This window comes from Caretta caretta, chromosome 6, assembly GCF_965140235.1.
Source record: "Caretta caretta isolate rCarCar2 chromosome 6, rCarCar1.hap1, whole genome shotgun sequence".
Taxonomy (NCBI): Eukaryota; Metazoa; Chordata; order Testudines; family Cheloniidae; genus Caretta; species Caretta caretta.
Window position 1 is genome coordinate 118,839,662 of NC_134211.1, and position 15,864 is coordinate 118,855,525.

At 46.5% G+C, this 15,864-nt stretch overlaps 1 protein-coding gene across 1 annotated transcript in view; it reads right to left on the reverse strand.

Annotated features, from left to right (window-relative positions):
• Positions 1–1,410: 1,410 nt before the first annotated feature.
• MNAT1 (MNAT1 component of CDK activating kinase) overlaps positions 1,411–15,864 on the reverse strand; it is a 186,378-nt gene continuing 171,924 nt past the window's right edge. Inside the window, exon 8 of the mRNA XM_048854544.2 lies at positions 1,411–1,670. Coding sequence (XP_048710501.1) covers positions 1,550–1,670 — 121 coding nt within the window. The 3' untranslated portion in view covers positions 1,411–1,549. The remainder of the gene's footprint in view (positions 1,671–15,864) is intronic.

The following is a 15,864-nucleotide window of genomic DNA, read 5'->3' on the forward strand; positions in this document are numbered from 1 at the left end:
GCCTGATTTCTACCACCACTGCAGAAGCTCCTGTTTAATGTTAACTGTTGCTTCATGCTTATACACCACCTGGAGTAAGGCTATCACTTTCCTGCGATACCAACCCCCCTGTTCTCTCCCTCTCGAAAAAGCTGACCAGCCGGTTTTTAACAGCTTTTTAAGATAAAGCTGAAAACTTTATTTCATCTCTCCCTCTACTAGAAGCTCTGGTTCTATTCCCCAGTCAAAACTGCTTTCACCTCCTATGCTCCGCTTCAAACACCGGTCCATGTCACTTCTCCCCAACCAGGCTAACAGCCTCAAACTACTCAAGACCTGGCTAACCTTTGCTGCTAGTTAAGCTTGCTGTCTAGCTTCTGCCATCTGTTGGCAGAGGCTAATATTCCTCACTCTGTGCCTTTGTTCTCATCCCCAGTCTCCATTTTAATCTGTTACTTTAAACTCTATAATGCATACAGACAACCGAGGCTTTGAAGGGCATTAGCCTTTCCTACTCCTTCCCCCTCACACACACAAAACATTTGTGCCCAAACTTTCCTCTCATGGCCCCCCTCCCTTTTACCTGTAATGGAAGGTGCTGTGCCCTTCCTCACCCCCCACGGGCCAGGGCAGAGCAGACCTGGGTGGCATTCTTTCCCTGTGGGGGCTGGCCCAGGCCATGCCGTGCTCCCCGGGGACCACTGTTCTAAACTGTCACAGAAAACTTGCTCTGTTTAATAAAGGAGCTGCGTTGCCTTGGAAGGGGGGTGGGGGGGAAATGACACACACAAAATGATGAAGCAAAGGTTTGTTGCATTCTTTTCTATATCGTTTGGCCTCCTTTAGCCTTCTCCAGTTAGAACCACTTGAGCTAGTAATGATGCTCCACTTAAGCTTATTCTCCAGGAACACAGGTGAAGGATTCTTAGCCAGGGACTTTACTGCCACTTTCTGGACAAAGGTAGCATGAGGAGTGACATCAAGTATGTCTAACATAGGAGTGATGTCAGCACAGCTCCACGTTTTCTTGTCTCCCCCCACAGGCATTACGAAACAAACCCACTCGTCTAGGCTGGAGAAAATAGTTTTATGGGGAAAAAAAACATAGGTTTGAATATTGACTCAATGTTATAATCAAAATGGCATTTAAATGCTTGTGCAAATAAAACCCTGCAATAAGAGTAAAACCACAAAATTTAATAAAAAGTCTGGTTTTATTTTAAAAAATTTACAAGTCTCTTTTTTAAACCTCAAACATCCATAGCTGAATTATTCACATCTTCCATTAGATGTGGCTTATTGCTTCAGCCCCTCTCAGCAAAGTACCACATGACTAGAGTTCCCCTTCTGCAAAAATGTATCCACCACTTTACAAAGCTCTTGTGCAGACTTAAAAAAACAGAACAAAAACCTTTAGTAAAGCCAGCTGTGCTTAAGTATTTTATATATATATGAAAAAGGTGACAGCAGGTTAACGATAGTGCAGATGGCAGCAGTTTCACTGGAGGTTTGCTTGACTTGCTCCTTGCTCCACTCCAGAATCCACTGCTCACAGGGCGGTGTATGCAGGCTAGCTGGGATGCCAGAAAAGGCCACTGAAAGCATCCTGTAGGGCTCGGTGACAAGCAAGGGAGGAAGTGTAGCCCCCAGCAAGATCCTGTGGAGAGGTAGCTCGGACATGGTTTAGATATCTGAAACAAAGAGAAACATGGTTTTAGGCCAAAACCAAATATCACATATACTGTGGGAATCCCAAGTAGTTTTTAAGTTCTCACCACTGAAAACTTTTCCAGTGATGGTAAAAATATCACTCAAAATCTAACTAAGACCATTAGAAACTACAGTGATCAAATATACTTAGCTTCTCCCGTAATTGTTCAATAAGCGAAGTATCCTGAATGATTTCTAACATACTTAAAGCACAGATTATTAAAGAGTCAGACCACATATAAATATATTTTGTATAGTCTCAAAAACTAGATTTCTAAAAGTTTTACTGATTAAATAATACAACATAATGGCTTGTAAAGTTCAGAAAACAAGGGTTCCAAGACCTCGGGCACATTTCATAGGCCACGCACCTGGAAGAACCTGCCCATGCGCGTATAACAGTGGTTCCCAACCCTTTGTGTGCCGCGACACACCTTGACGTACCTTCCATTATTTTGAGGCACACCACATGGTCTCCAAATGAACTCATGAATATTCATGACCCAATCCCAAACAAGGCTTCCAAATGTATTGGGTAGGAGGATTTTGGCCCCTGCAGCAGAATTTCTTACCCCCCACATCTGCCCATCCCAAGCCAAGCAATGAATTCTGCCCCCAACCTCCAAATCAATCCTGTTCCCCAGTCTCCAAATCAGTTCTGTCCCTACCCTCCAGTCCAGCCCACACCTCCCCCCAATTCTGCCCCCCACCCGCACCAGCTGTACCGCCCGACCACCTCACACCCATCCCCCACACCTCACTTCTGCTTCTCCTGGGGTTCTTCTCCCCTCCCAACCCTGGGGGGCTGTAGCAGAGTCCCTGCTCCCCTTCCAGGCTGGGGAGGGGTGGCTCCAAGAGGCTCTTTCCCCTCCCCCAACCCCCAGCTGGTGGCTGCAGGAGGGGGGGGGGAGAAGAGGGAGACTGAGTTCTGATTGGTTGCTCTACCCCTGGAGCAGGCAGGGTAGTGAGGCAGACAGCCAATCAGAAGGCAGCTTTCCCCCCATTCCTTTCTTCTTCGCTTCTCCCACTCCACAGGACTCTGAGCAGGGGGTTGGACTAGATGACCTCCTGAGATCCCTCCCAACCCTGATATTCTATGACTCAAATTTGCTATCTTAACCTTACTTTGGGGAGTGGAATGTGACGGATGCATAATATTCGCACGGGGCCTGGTCCTGGAGAGCAAAAGTACAAACTGCAATCCACCTTCAACACTAATTAAAGTACAAAGGAAGGGTTTTTGGTTCTAGTGTAGTTTTTCAAAAAAATTAGCAGCACACCTGTTCAGGCCTGATGGCACACCAGTTGGGAAATACAGGTATATAATACAGCCTAGTATGTGTGAAAATGCATCCCCAGGTGTGCTCACAAATTTCAGGTTTTCTGGGTGCAGTTAGTATCTATGCATTTTTCCCCCAGTTGCTTTTGTCACCGCTCTTGAAAATCTAGCTATTTGTGGTGAGTAAATTCAAGCACTTAGTCAAGAACGTGAAAGATATCAGACTCTATAGAAGTCTATGGAACCATCTGCGTCTGAAGTCCCCTAGTAACTCACAGGACAAGCCCGGAGGGACAATGGCAATACAAGCTTCCCTGCATTGCTGTGAAGGGGTCTTTGAGGAGTTCTGTGTCCAGTTAATGCTAGACTGCCAGTAGACTGCTGGTGGGTTTGGTGACGCCAGTAGACTGCTGGTGGGTTTGGTGACGCCAATACTCTGCGTTCTGCTCCCAGAATGTCTATCTGAAGCAACTCCACTGAATCCATGAAGTTACACTGGTGCAAGGCGATTGCAAAACCAGACCCATTAGTGAATGAATCCTTACAGCACCCCTGTGAATTAAGCATATTCCCCATTTTACAGATAGGGAAATTGCATCAGACAGGTGTCCTCAGAATCCCTATTAGCAAGTGGACAGAAACCAGCAACTCATTTCACCAGGGCTGGAAATATCCAGACCAAATTTGAACCAGTGACCTGAAGCTGGAAGAAGCTACGCTCATGGTGTGTCCTTGAGCTCTTGGGCTCCCAAAAGAAGGGCTGGAGAGAGCAAACACTCAGGTTATTTTGCCCACTTAGAACTACCAGTAAAGTGGCAGTGTTGTATGAAGAAGAATGGGGCTAAATGGGGCTTGAATGTTTCATTTAGTGCCATAAACTCATAATCCCTGCCCTGGCATAATAAAGATGTAGGGCCAGATCCTCACCTGGTGTAAATTACTTTGGTGCAGCTATACCCATTTATACCAGCTGAGGATCTGGTCCACAGAACCCAATTAAGCACATCAAATCCCCAGGGTTACAGCTTATCACCACCAGGAGAGTGGCTGCCTCAACCTTTAAAAGCCAGATACAGTACCATACATGAGAATTGGTTTTCCACAGTTGTAATGAAAGCCACTAAAATTAAACTAGCTGTACCAAGATGTGATGAATCAAAACAAGTTGCACCCGGGAAGGTTGAGTCATTCCACCTCTGGCTTGGCAATTCAAGCATAAACTTGCAATGCGCACACAGCCTTTTTATATGTTATCCTGAGAAACCCAAAACAGCTGCACTTCTGGCAGGAAAATACAGGACCACCAGTAAAATATCCAAAAGAGTTGCATCTTTTAATTTATGACTGCACTGTTTCCATAAAGAGTACATAAAACAGGTCAGCCTTTTTAGGTAAAATGTAATAAAACGGTCATACCCATTGATGCCATAAATGTGTAAAGAAGGTTATTAAATAATGATTAATTACAGTCTGAAAACTGTATTTCTCACACCTAATAACTATAATGCACCCACGTGAGCGATATTTCTAACTGAGTTATTGTTAGTAAGATGCTAAGTTAACAGAGTGAGTTTGTCTTTTATTGCCAAATCCAGGTATGTACCAGTGCTTTATATTGACGAGTGCAGGGAAGGCTTCATGGTGCTGAAGACAAGCTCTCAACAACATGGACATTACATAGTACAAAGAAACTCCCTTTCAACATCAATGGTAACCTACAAATGGGGGTGGCGGGGTGGGCAGGGGACTGGAAGTTTGTGCCATTTTTAGCTTCTTTATGACATATGAAAGAAAGCCTAAGAGAGTTCCTGGTTTTGTTTTATAAAGGACAGATTTTTTTTTTTTTTTGCTTGCCCTTTAAAACATTAGGAACAAAAGTCTTATGTTCCCTGATTTTACTGGAGGATATCTGACAGCTTTTCTCCTAAGATAAAAACACCCCCATCACCCATAATACCAGTGAGTTTTACATAGTCTTAATAAAAATCATCTCTCATCTCAATCAATCAAGTTTTACTTGCAGCATGTTTTTCTCTTGGCAGAACCTTAATAGTTCTCCAGTCTTCCATAGAGTCTTCCAAGAAAAAGATCTGAATTTTTAAAGTAAAAAAAACCCAAGCAAGGTGGGGTAATACCCCCAAACACGCCTTTTATTGAAAAGCTTTTCAAACCTTCCTCAGACATGGGGGAGGGGAGGGAAGAATGGGAGGACAGTCCGTTGTTTTCCCCTTTCCAGATCACCTTTAAATGGGAGTGTCAGTCTTATAAAGAAGTCTGATTCTACAGAAATTATGGCCTTCACAATCAACTAGTATGTGATCTCTGAAGCAGCACAAAAATCATTACTGCTGAAAAGGTTTTAAACCTAATTTTACCATGGCAACTTGCATTAATTCTTGTTTGTCCAATAAAACAAACAGGATACATTGTTGGCTTTCAACTGAGGCATTTATTTTCTTGTTAGGTAATGTTAACTTAATGTTCTTAACCCCTTTAATTACTGTGGTACACCAGAGCATTTTAAAAAGGCTCTGCCACACTGAAACCACACAATGAGAAATAAGTGTTTTGCCTACTTTTTCACATTAATCCACATCTGTGTTATTTTAATTCCTTCATGACCATTACCCAAGTTCATCTCTGAACGGGATTCCTGGGGTTTCTGGCAGAGGTCAGTATCTTTTCATGTACACCTTTACAACAGCACCAGGAAGAAGAGCTTGCCAAGTCTATTTCCAAAAGTCAAGCTCAGTTGGGTTTTGGAACCTGTAGATAATTGCTCCGACTAGTTAGCAAATTCCAGCACACTGTGTCTGTTTTTCATAGGTTTATTTTAAGTATCTGTAAATCTTATATGCAGAAACCAGGAAAAAGAGGTTTGCTTATTCTGGTGCATGGTTTTTCATGTATCTTGTTTTTACTGAGAGCAGACTAAACTCTAAGGTTAAGAAAAACATGCACTATTATTTTTGAATAAGGTTAAAGAGCCATGTGTTCTCTAAACCATGGCTTTATACTCTTTGCATTTGCCATGTTGCCAGTGCTCTGCTTCATACTCTGCCCAAACAAGTCCCCTTTCCGTAGCTGCTGCTATTGATCTTCCCCCATTAACCTAGCGCATCAGTTAAAAACACACTGTATTTTGTACTTCGTGAGTCTTGAGGAATTTCGTTCTTGACCAATGGTTTCTCATCACAATGTGAAATAATCCTCCTGTTTTCAAGGAAAAGGATGTACTTTACAATTATCCTAGAATCTTCAAGGCCAAGCTGGTCATTTCAGGGGGTGAGTTTCCCCTTATATTTTCCTCCTCCCTTCAAAGGCCTTGTGGCCACTCCTCTAGCAGGAATGGCTGGACACCACTCAAGCAGTGGTCAGCAGTATGCAACATGTCAACGGAGCACTCCCATTTCTGAAAGGCTAGGGGACCCCAGACTTTACTTTCCAAGATGGCAGCACTTCATTTTGACTTTGGCTTTCCGATAAAAGCTTCTCTGGTAGCCCTTTTGCATGGTCACCTTTTATAACTGCAGTAAGAGGAACATAATCAAATAGTTTAGGCTTAAAACTGGGCCTGCTTAAAAGCAATTCTAGTGTAAAGTTACAAGTTTGTCCAGATGTTTCTTTTTAAATCAATCAGTTTTAGGTAGAACAATGTTATCAGAGATCCTGTCCACTTTCCAGTTTCTAGCAAAGGGCCCAAATATTTCCTTACTCCACCTATTCCCTTGCCCACTGATGACACCCCTATCCCCCCGCCAAAAAACACCCCACCTCCTAGCTGCTGGACCATCATTCCTCTGCACTTTAAAACGCTAAGGGAACTGGGTCCGCAGTGCCAAATGCCCTCTTCAACAATTGTATTAAAAATGGTTACTAACCTTTCTGTAACTGTTGTTCTTCAAGATGTGCTGTTCAGGTCCATTCCATGTTAGGTATGTACGTGCCGCGTACACAATCACTGGAGATTTTCCCCTCAATGGTATCTATTGGGCAGGCTCTGGTGTCCTCTGGTGCCATGCACTCATGCACCAGTAAAAGGGGTCCGGCCAGCTCCGCATCCTCACGATTCCTTCTTGCCGGCTAACTCCAACAGAGGGGCAGGAAGGTGTGTCATGGAATGGACATAAGCAACACACCTCGAAGAACAGTTACAGAAAGGTTAGTAACTGTTTTTTCTGCTTCGAGTGGTTACTCATGTCCATTCCATGTTAGTCTACTCCCAAGCGGTACCTTAGGAAGTGGGCTCAGAGTTCATGGACATGCGGATTGCAACACTGCTCTACCAAACCCAGCATCACCGCTAGCCTGCTGGGTGATGGTGTAGTGGGATGAAAAAGTATGCACTGACAACCAGATTGCTGATCTGCAAATATCCTGGTTTGGGACCCGGGTCAGAAATCGACCTACCATCCACTGGAGGGTAGAAGGCCGAGATGGCCGGTAGGTGTACCTTAAAATCAACGAAATAGCTAGGCCCTGCTGTCTCAGATGAAGCAGATATTCCAGCAGACACAACTACATTGAGAAACGCTTCCACTGGCAAGGTAAGTCACTCCAGTAGATAGTTTCCTATTACGTAGCAAGACTTGGCGGAATCAGCTGGGTTTAACCATGGTTAGCGGAGGGCCTTGAGGTTCAGGTGAAGCAATTGGCTGTGATCTTGTGAGATCAGGTCTGGGAGGAGAGGGAGTGGCATCTGCATAGCTACTGACAGGTCCACTAACGTATAAAACCAGTGCTGGCATGCATGCTGGAACTATAAGGATAACCTTCGCTCTGTTCTGCTTGACTTTGAGTAGGACTTTGTGCACGAGAGGAATGGGGAGGGAAACACATAGAACAGGTGCGTTGTCCAAAGAAGCAGGATGGCATCTGTGAGCAAGCCCAGGCTGCGCGCATGTAGAGAACAAAACCGCTGACACTTCCCTTGTAGACCATTTTACAACCAAGCAAAACAGGGAGTCCACCACCACTGGAAGATGGTCCTGGCTATATTGGTGTGAAGGGACCACTTGTGGTGAAAGGAGAAAGATCTGTTGAGGTAACCTGCCAGATTGTTCTGGGCTCCCGGAAGGTGAGAAGTTTCAAGGTGGATCGAGTGTTTCACACAGAATTTCCACAAGTGAATAAATAGCCTCTTGACACGGAGGGTGGGGTGGAGAAAAGAGCATATCCCTCCTTGCCTGTTGATGTAAAACATGGCAGCTGTGTTATCCGTAAGAACTTGAACAATCTTGCCTACAATCTGGGGTAAAAACACCTAGTGTGCTAAGCAGATTGCTCTGAGCTCTCTGATATTTATGTGAAAGGAGAGTTCCTCCTGGGAACTTGAGTCCTGAGGTGCTCGAGATGAGTCTCCCAATCTATCTCAGATGCATCTGAGATTAGGGATACTGAAGATGGGGGAATGACAAAGTTAATGCCCAAGCCTACCGATTGGGGGTTCCCTCAACCAATCTAAGGAGACAAGGACCTGAGCAGGAACCATAACCACAGAGTTCAAATGACGATGGTTTGGCGAGTATGCTGAGGTGAGTACGCCGGCCATGTTTTGGTTTGGTGAGTACGCCAGCCATGTTTGAAGAGGTCTGAGGCGCAGTCTCGTTTGCTGTACCACATATGTGCACATGGCCATATGACCCAATAGTCTGAGGCAGAAACGGGCTGTCATGATGTGGCAGACCTGGACCTGTGATAGCAGGGATGACACTGTCTGGAAGCAGGCCTCTAGGAGGAAGGCTCTGGCCCAGGTGGAATCGAGCACGGCACCAATAAACTCTATCCTATGAATGGGGATGAGGGTTGACTTCTGCTCGTCTATCAGCAGGCCCAGTGTTTGGAAGGTAGCTTGGAGCAGGTAGATGCTGGCTGTCACCTGGGTCTCGGACCCGCCCTTGGTCAGCTAGTCATTGAGGTAAGGATAGACTTGCACCCCTCGCCTTCTGGAGAAGGCCACCACTATTGCCATGCATTTTGTGACTACTCACAAGGGGCTGCCGACAGGCCAAAGGGGAGGACAGTGAACTGATAGTGGGTCTGGTTCATGGTTTGCTGAGAAACCTTCTGTGGTTTATGGAGATGTGAAAATACAGTCTTTTAAATCGAGGGCAGTGTACCAGTCCCCTGGATCCAGGCAGCAAATAATGGAGGCCAGGGAGACCATGTGGAATTTCAGTTTCTTGAGGTAATTGTTGAGGAAATGGAGGTCTAGTATGGGTCTGGGACCCCCTTTGGCCTTCAGGATTAGGAAATAATTGGAGTAAAACCCTTTCCCTCTCAAGATCTGAGGTACCTCCTCCACAGCCCCTACCTGGAGGGGGGCTTGTACCTCCTGGGCCAAAAGCTACTCATGAGAAGGATCCCTGAAGAGGGACAGGAAAGGGGGCTGGGAGGAGGGATGGAAATAAACTGGAGAGTAACTTTCCTCCACTGTACTCAGTACCCAGCTGTCTGATGTAATGAAGGACCACACTGGACTGAAGTGGGAGAGATGGTCCGAAAACAAAAATGGGGCAGGATCTGGTACAAGAACTGGTATAACACCCTCGAGCACCCCATCAAAAATTCTACTTGGAGCCTCCCGAGAGTGCCTGGTAGCAAGGCTGAAGTGAATGGGAGTGGTTGTCTGCGTTTAACCAGTTTAGCTTCTTAAACAGGTCCTGACAAGACAGTGGAGCTGAGAAGCGGACCAGTTGTTGACGTCCGAAGTGTGTCCTCAAACGCACCAGGGCATATAGACCCAGGGACTTGAGGGTGTCTCTAGAATCCTTTAGGCCATGAAGCTTGTTTGTTCATTCTTCTCTGAACAAACTGATGTGGCCTCCGAAGTGCCTCCAAATGGAAGGTCCTGAATGGACTGTTGGACCTCTGTTGTGTCTCCTTGCGTCCTTTGCTTTGGAGGTCGCTCCTTGTTGTCCATCTGTCCCTCTCAGCCGCTAAGGCCACCAGGAATCCTGAAGGGGAATAAGAATACAAGTATTCACAGCCTTAGGTGGGAACAAAGTACTTCTTTTCAGTCCTTTTGGCGGTGAGAGGGAGGGAGGACAGAGAGTTTGCCAGAGGTCTTTAACCAGTCCCATAATGGCCTCATTGAGAGGGAGGGCCACCTTTGACGGGCCCTTGGTGGTCAAGATATCAACCAGGCTGTGGGAGGATTCTTTGACTACCCCCATTTCCAGCCCAAGGTTTGAGATCACCCTTTTCAACAGCTCCTGAACAGCTGCGAAGTCGTCATGAGGGGGAATATGCACGCCCCAGACGCTGCATCATCTAGGGAGGAGGAAGAAGAGGCCTGCACCGGCACGGGGTTCATCTCCTGCTCCTTCTGCACCAACTGGGTCCTGCAGGTTGGTACCGGGCTTGGTACCGGAGTGTGGGTCGGGTGCCGGTCATAGGGATGGGGGTGCTCTTCTTCCTGAAACTACAGAATTTCGGCATCTGGAAGAGGGCTTTTGCATCAGCGGAAAACCCCGCAGTTCCAAAATGGCCATTGCATCTACATAGACCAGTGCCCACATGTACTTGCAGTGCTCCTGCACCAGATCCACCAACTAGTAGGGCTGCCTGGGAGGAGAACTGGCAACGGTTCCTCAAGTGGGAATATGACTCCACTGAGTCCGATGACAAGCCTTCCACCTGGGACCATGGAGAGGCAGTATCCATCAATGCCAACGAACGATGCTGAGGAGGGAAGACCTGCATTGAGACAAGCAAGGATGGTTTCCCTTTAGATGGTACCAAATGGGAGCCTGGGGCCACATGCTCCCTTCTGCACCCCGTTACTGATGCTACCGACTCTTATACCACTGGCGACATCAGTACTGATAGCAGGTTCCTAGCTGCAAAGAACACCTCCAGGGTAGATGCTATCATGATCCCGCTTGTGCTGCTTTGCCCTTTTAGTGCTGAGGGATGGTCTGGGACAGGACTCAACAGCGTCTGTACATGAGGCGGAGTCACCGGTGTTGCCCTTGGAGCAGGGGCAGAGGAGTGGCCAGACTCTTGTCGCACTCCACTGCATGCCCTGTGCTTCGTTCTCTTCAGAATTGGGGAAACATCCACACTCAGCCAGCTGCTTCTTATGTTTTTTCTTTGGCACTGGTGAAGGACAACGGTGCTGAGAGATTCTCCCAGCGAGAGGAGCACTTTGTACCAACACTGAGATACTGAGTGCCAAGTCTGACTGGCTTGGCTCTGATGAGGGATAGAGCACCACCTTGTATCAGGAGGGACTTCAATCTGGCCTCCCGGTTCTTCCTCTTACAGGGTTTGAAACCCAGGGACCAGATCTGGTAGCAGTTCCTAACAGGAGTCTCTCTCAGGCACTTCAGACAACTGGAGTGTGGGTCACTCACAGGCATAGGCTTGTTGTAGGAGGCACTGGGCTTGAAACCCAGGGACCGAAGCGTGCCCCGGCACCAGGAGCAGATGAAACTCCGCTAACAAGGTGAGAAGCACAAACTATCTATATACAACTAATTTACAACAGTCTAAACTGAGAAAAATTAAGTACAGGGTACGGAGAAACATAGGAAAAGGACTGAACTAAGACCATTGAGCAGGAGTTTGCCAAAGCAAGAAGAGCTGTTCCAGCAAGTGTTGCGGGCGGTACGAAGGAATTGAGAGGCTACGGAGCCAGCTGGGCGCCTTATACTGGTACATCAGCACACAGGACCAGAGGACACTAGAGCCAGTCTGACGGATACCACAGAGGAAGAAATCTCTGGGGACTGTGCATGCAGCGTGCGCACACCTAATGTGGAATGGACATGAGCAGGCACTCAAAGAAGAATACTAGGTTTTTGTTAATACTTAAAAAAAAAATTAGGGCTAAACTACTGACAGTCCCTTTGAAGTAATGGGAAGAGATGATGCGAATACATTTAATTCACACTAGTTTACTAGTGAGGTACACTCGCAAAATTAAGTTGTCTGAAAGTAATGTTTGAACTCTCATTAGCAGTAAAATTTAACAAATCCTTGAAGTAAAATTGGATGAATAGAAGATATTTAAATGCAAAGACTGTTTAGAAGCTGGTGCTAATCGATAGATTTTCTTATTCAGACATTTATCTGCATTAGGACAGGGCCTAGAGTCCAGGATTGAATTGGGCACTATAGAAACCTGTAACAAAAGGTGATACAGCCCATACAGAGGGCTCCTTGGAGCCAGCCCATATTCAAGTTAGTTAACATCCAAGGAGTGACTGTAGTAGTTTATAGCTTTGAGTTATTGTAATTCAGCAACATTACGAAATAGCCTGAGTCAGCGCTGAGATAAGAAAATACATAACGGTGCTGTGGATTATCTCATGGATCCTTCTCCAAACCCATCCCAGATTAAGAAACTCCCATTTGGGGTGTGCTGTGGGATCATCTGTGGCACACATACAACTACATTTTTGGCATATAGATGTTCTTTATTTTTAAATCTGCTAGCCAGATGTTTTATAGGAAATGAGGGGAAGATAAGAATAATTCACAAGTTGTTTGACAAGAAGAGATAAAGTAAATCACAATTCACCCTGTGATTCAATTTACTGCCCGTCTGACCCCAGCATCTAAAATGTAGTGAAACGGGGCAGGCAATCCATCTGGGAAATCTTCCAGATTCAGCGTTTAAATAAGAATACAAAAATGATAACTCAAATACTGGCTGCACAAAGCAAGTGGATTCCTTCAGTGTTGAACAATGTCACTAGTTACAGTGCTTGCGGGACAGTCTAGTTAGTGACCAAACCGAAGACAGGAAAAAACAGCAACTGCCATAGCTACTGGCAAGTTTTCAATACCTTCCCTGGTGCACTTAACTCTTTAACTATCATCAAAATGGCGTAACACCAATTCAAAAACAGATTGGGAATAAGGGCTATTTCGAGAAATTCACTCTCTGTGACACAAAGTCAGCTACTGCCATTGTTATTTTATGAGCATACACCTCCTGAATCTTTCCACAATATGCTGGTTTCATTAGGCGCACGAGGCCTCTACAATAAGCTTCAAACATATTTGTTCGTGGAGCCTTTCAGAGACACGTCCTTTTCAAATAGCGTCCTTTTGGTACCACGTCCTTTTGGTACCACTTCTGGTTTTGAACATAAAAACCAAGCAGTTATTTCACTGAGAACTTCTTCGAGTTAAGTATATTGCTGCACAAAGCTCAAGCTCAAACCCAGTGGCTTCCCAGGTTGTTAGTGTAACTAGGTGGAGGAGATTTATACCAATCTAGAAATAAGATGTATAAAGAATTAGGCTGTATCCAGTCTTCTGTTTGCCCACTGGGGCATGCCTGGCTTTTGTTATTCCATATATCTCCTGAGCTGATGGAACTCACGTTCCAACAAGCAGTAACTTTTTGCTTGAGTTGATGGTATGGCAAGCTTCTCTATCTCCATGCAGTTGAGGCAGGATTTGTTTATAAAATACATCCAATTCTAAAAAGTCTCAAAGTGCATTATTATGTTTTATTATAGTAGCACTCTGAAGCCCAGCCAGGATCAGGCACGTTTTTGCTAGTTGCTATTCAAACATATATTGAGAGTCCTTTCACCAAAGAACATACAGCCTACATTAAGAGAAAATACAACAATTGTGTAACAAACACATGGGAAGAGCGTGTGTGGACGGAGAGAGGCAGCACAGTGACAGGAATACTTGGTTACATATGGGCCTGTTCCAAAGCCCTTTGAAATCAGTCAGAGTCTTTCCATTGACTTTAAAAATGGGCTTTCAATTAGGCTCTTAGGATACAATTTGTTGGGCAGGGTTTGTTTGTTCGGCTTTTCTTGTTCTTCAAGCTATAACTAAATGAGCTATTAATCACGTCAATAATCCTGCTGGTGACCTGCCTACTCAATTGCAATTATAACTCAACATTTTAAACAGCAACAAGAGACTCACAAACACAACACACTTGCACCCTCTTCCCCAATCCCCAACACACATTTAAATGCCTGCGAAGAGCCTTGTACCAGGCCTGTCAGCAAGAACCAACAGGAGAAGTGAATTCCAACATTTTATTGGAAACACCAAGCCATCCTGGGAGACCGTTAGCTCAACAGCTTCATCTCATCTCAGTTGCTATGGTGGTACATGGAAGGAGAAGCAACCTCTCAACATAGCCAAGACATAACCCATAATGGTCTTCATAGACCAAAGTTAACTTTCAATTGCACCTAAAGGGAACAGGAAGCCAATTAAATGGATAAAACTGGAGCAACCAGCTCTTTGCTGCAAACCCTAGCAAACAGGCCAGCAGCTACTTGGTGAATGACACTGGGCGCATTAGCTGAAAGTTTCAAGTGGTCTTGTAGTGGCACAGATAATCATGGCGAGAGGTCCAGGTCTGAGAGAACCAGCTGTAGATGAGAAAAGTTTGCTTTTGGTCAATAGCACCACCAGGGCCGTCCTTAGGAGGTGCAGGGCCTGGGGCAAATCAGCCTGAATTGGGCTCCCCTTAACATTTTTCATACAGGTGAAATCTGGTCACAGAGAACTTCAAGGGCAGCTGCTGGCCGCAAGTTATTATTGATAGCACTCAGCTGTATAATTATAATGTTATATTATATTGTAGTTCTTTTTTATAATTATAATGAAGTTCATATAATTAAAAAAAACCTTCACCAATCACGATCAGTGTCGCGCCGCTTACATTCTGAAATCCACCTTCCTGGACTTCCTTGCAGCAAACTCACTTCCCAGGTGCATGTGGTCTCACTACCCTCCGTGGATTTTTTAAAAAAAACGTAATTATGCATTTGCAACACTGAGAGCCCATGTCTCTATATGTGCCCTGGTGCTGGGGGACCCCAGGACTATCCAGCATGGAGGGGGGGCTCTAACATCTGTTTTCTCTGGGGGTGGGGCGGGAGACAGAAAAGCAGATGGATGGAGGATCCCAGTCCTGGTGGGTGGTGGAGACAGCAGAGGTGTGGGACCCCAGGTCCTGGTACTGCGGAGAGGGGGACCCCAAGGCTGGAGAGCTGAAAGGCAAGGAGGATCCTGAGGCAAGGGGCGTGATAAGGGCTGGCCCTGGTCAGGAGATGGCATTGGAGGACCCCACCCAGTGCTGGGGAAGGGGAGAATGGGCAGTGGAAGAGGGAGGTGTGGGGCACTGGGGGGACACCAGTGCTGGGTGACGGGCGAGGGATGATGGAGACTACTGGCTGGCACTCACCTGTGCTACGGGTGAGGGGCCCCCTGTGCTGGTGGAGGGTCCCACCAGAAAAGGGAAGGGTCAGGGTCAGCCTGCCCTGGCATGAGTGGTTAAGGGGTGCCAGGACCCCGTGGCGGCAGGCGACGCCGGGAGCCAGCAGAGCGGGCTAGGGCCGGGTCACTTGCTGCTGCCGCCGCAGAGACTGAGCCCAAAGCCGAGCCCAGGGGGCTGCAGGCACGAAAAAGAAATAAACGCCTGGGCCAGTGAATGTGGGTCGCGGGCGTGACCCCCTGCTGCCGGCACCAGGCCCCCCGCTAGCCCCTCAGGCCGCCCTGCCTCCCCCCCTACATCCCTCTGCAGTGAAGGGCCCAGGGCAGTTTCCCCGGTCTGCCCTATGGTCGGGACAGCTCTGAGCGGCACTTAGTGAAGTAGCAGCAGGGCAGGGATCCAAGAGCAACCTGTAATGCAGTGTGCACCAGTAAACAAAGGAAGCAATCGATCTCAACCCTGCATCTCAGTTTTTCTTCTAGAAACCATAATCTCAAGAAGATGACATCGCTATTTCAAACAACAGGCTCCAACCTTGAAAATCCAAGGATGTCTTTGAACCACATCCTCAAGGGGCCTATGCCAGCTGGACACAGCCGGCTGCAGTCGCACCCCTCCCCCAGCCATACCACAACGCATACCTCCTCCCAGGGGGCCAGCAGAGTGGAGCCACGGAATTAACTCCGGATTT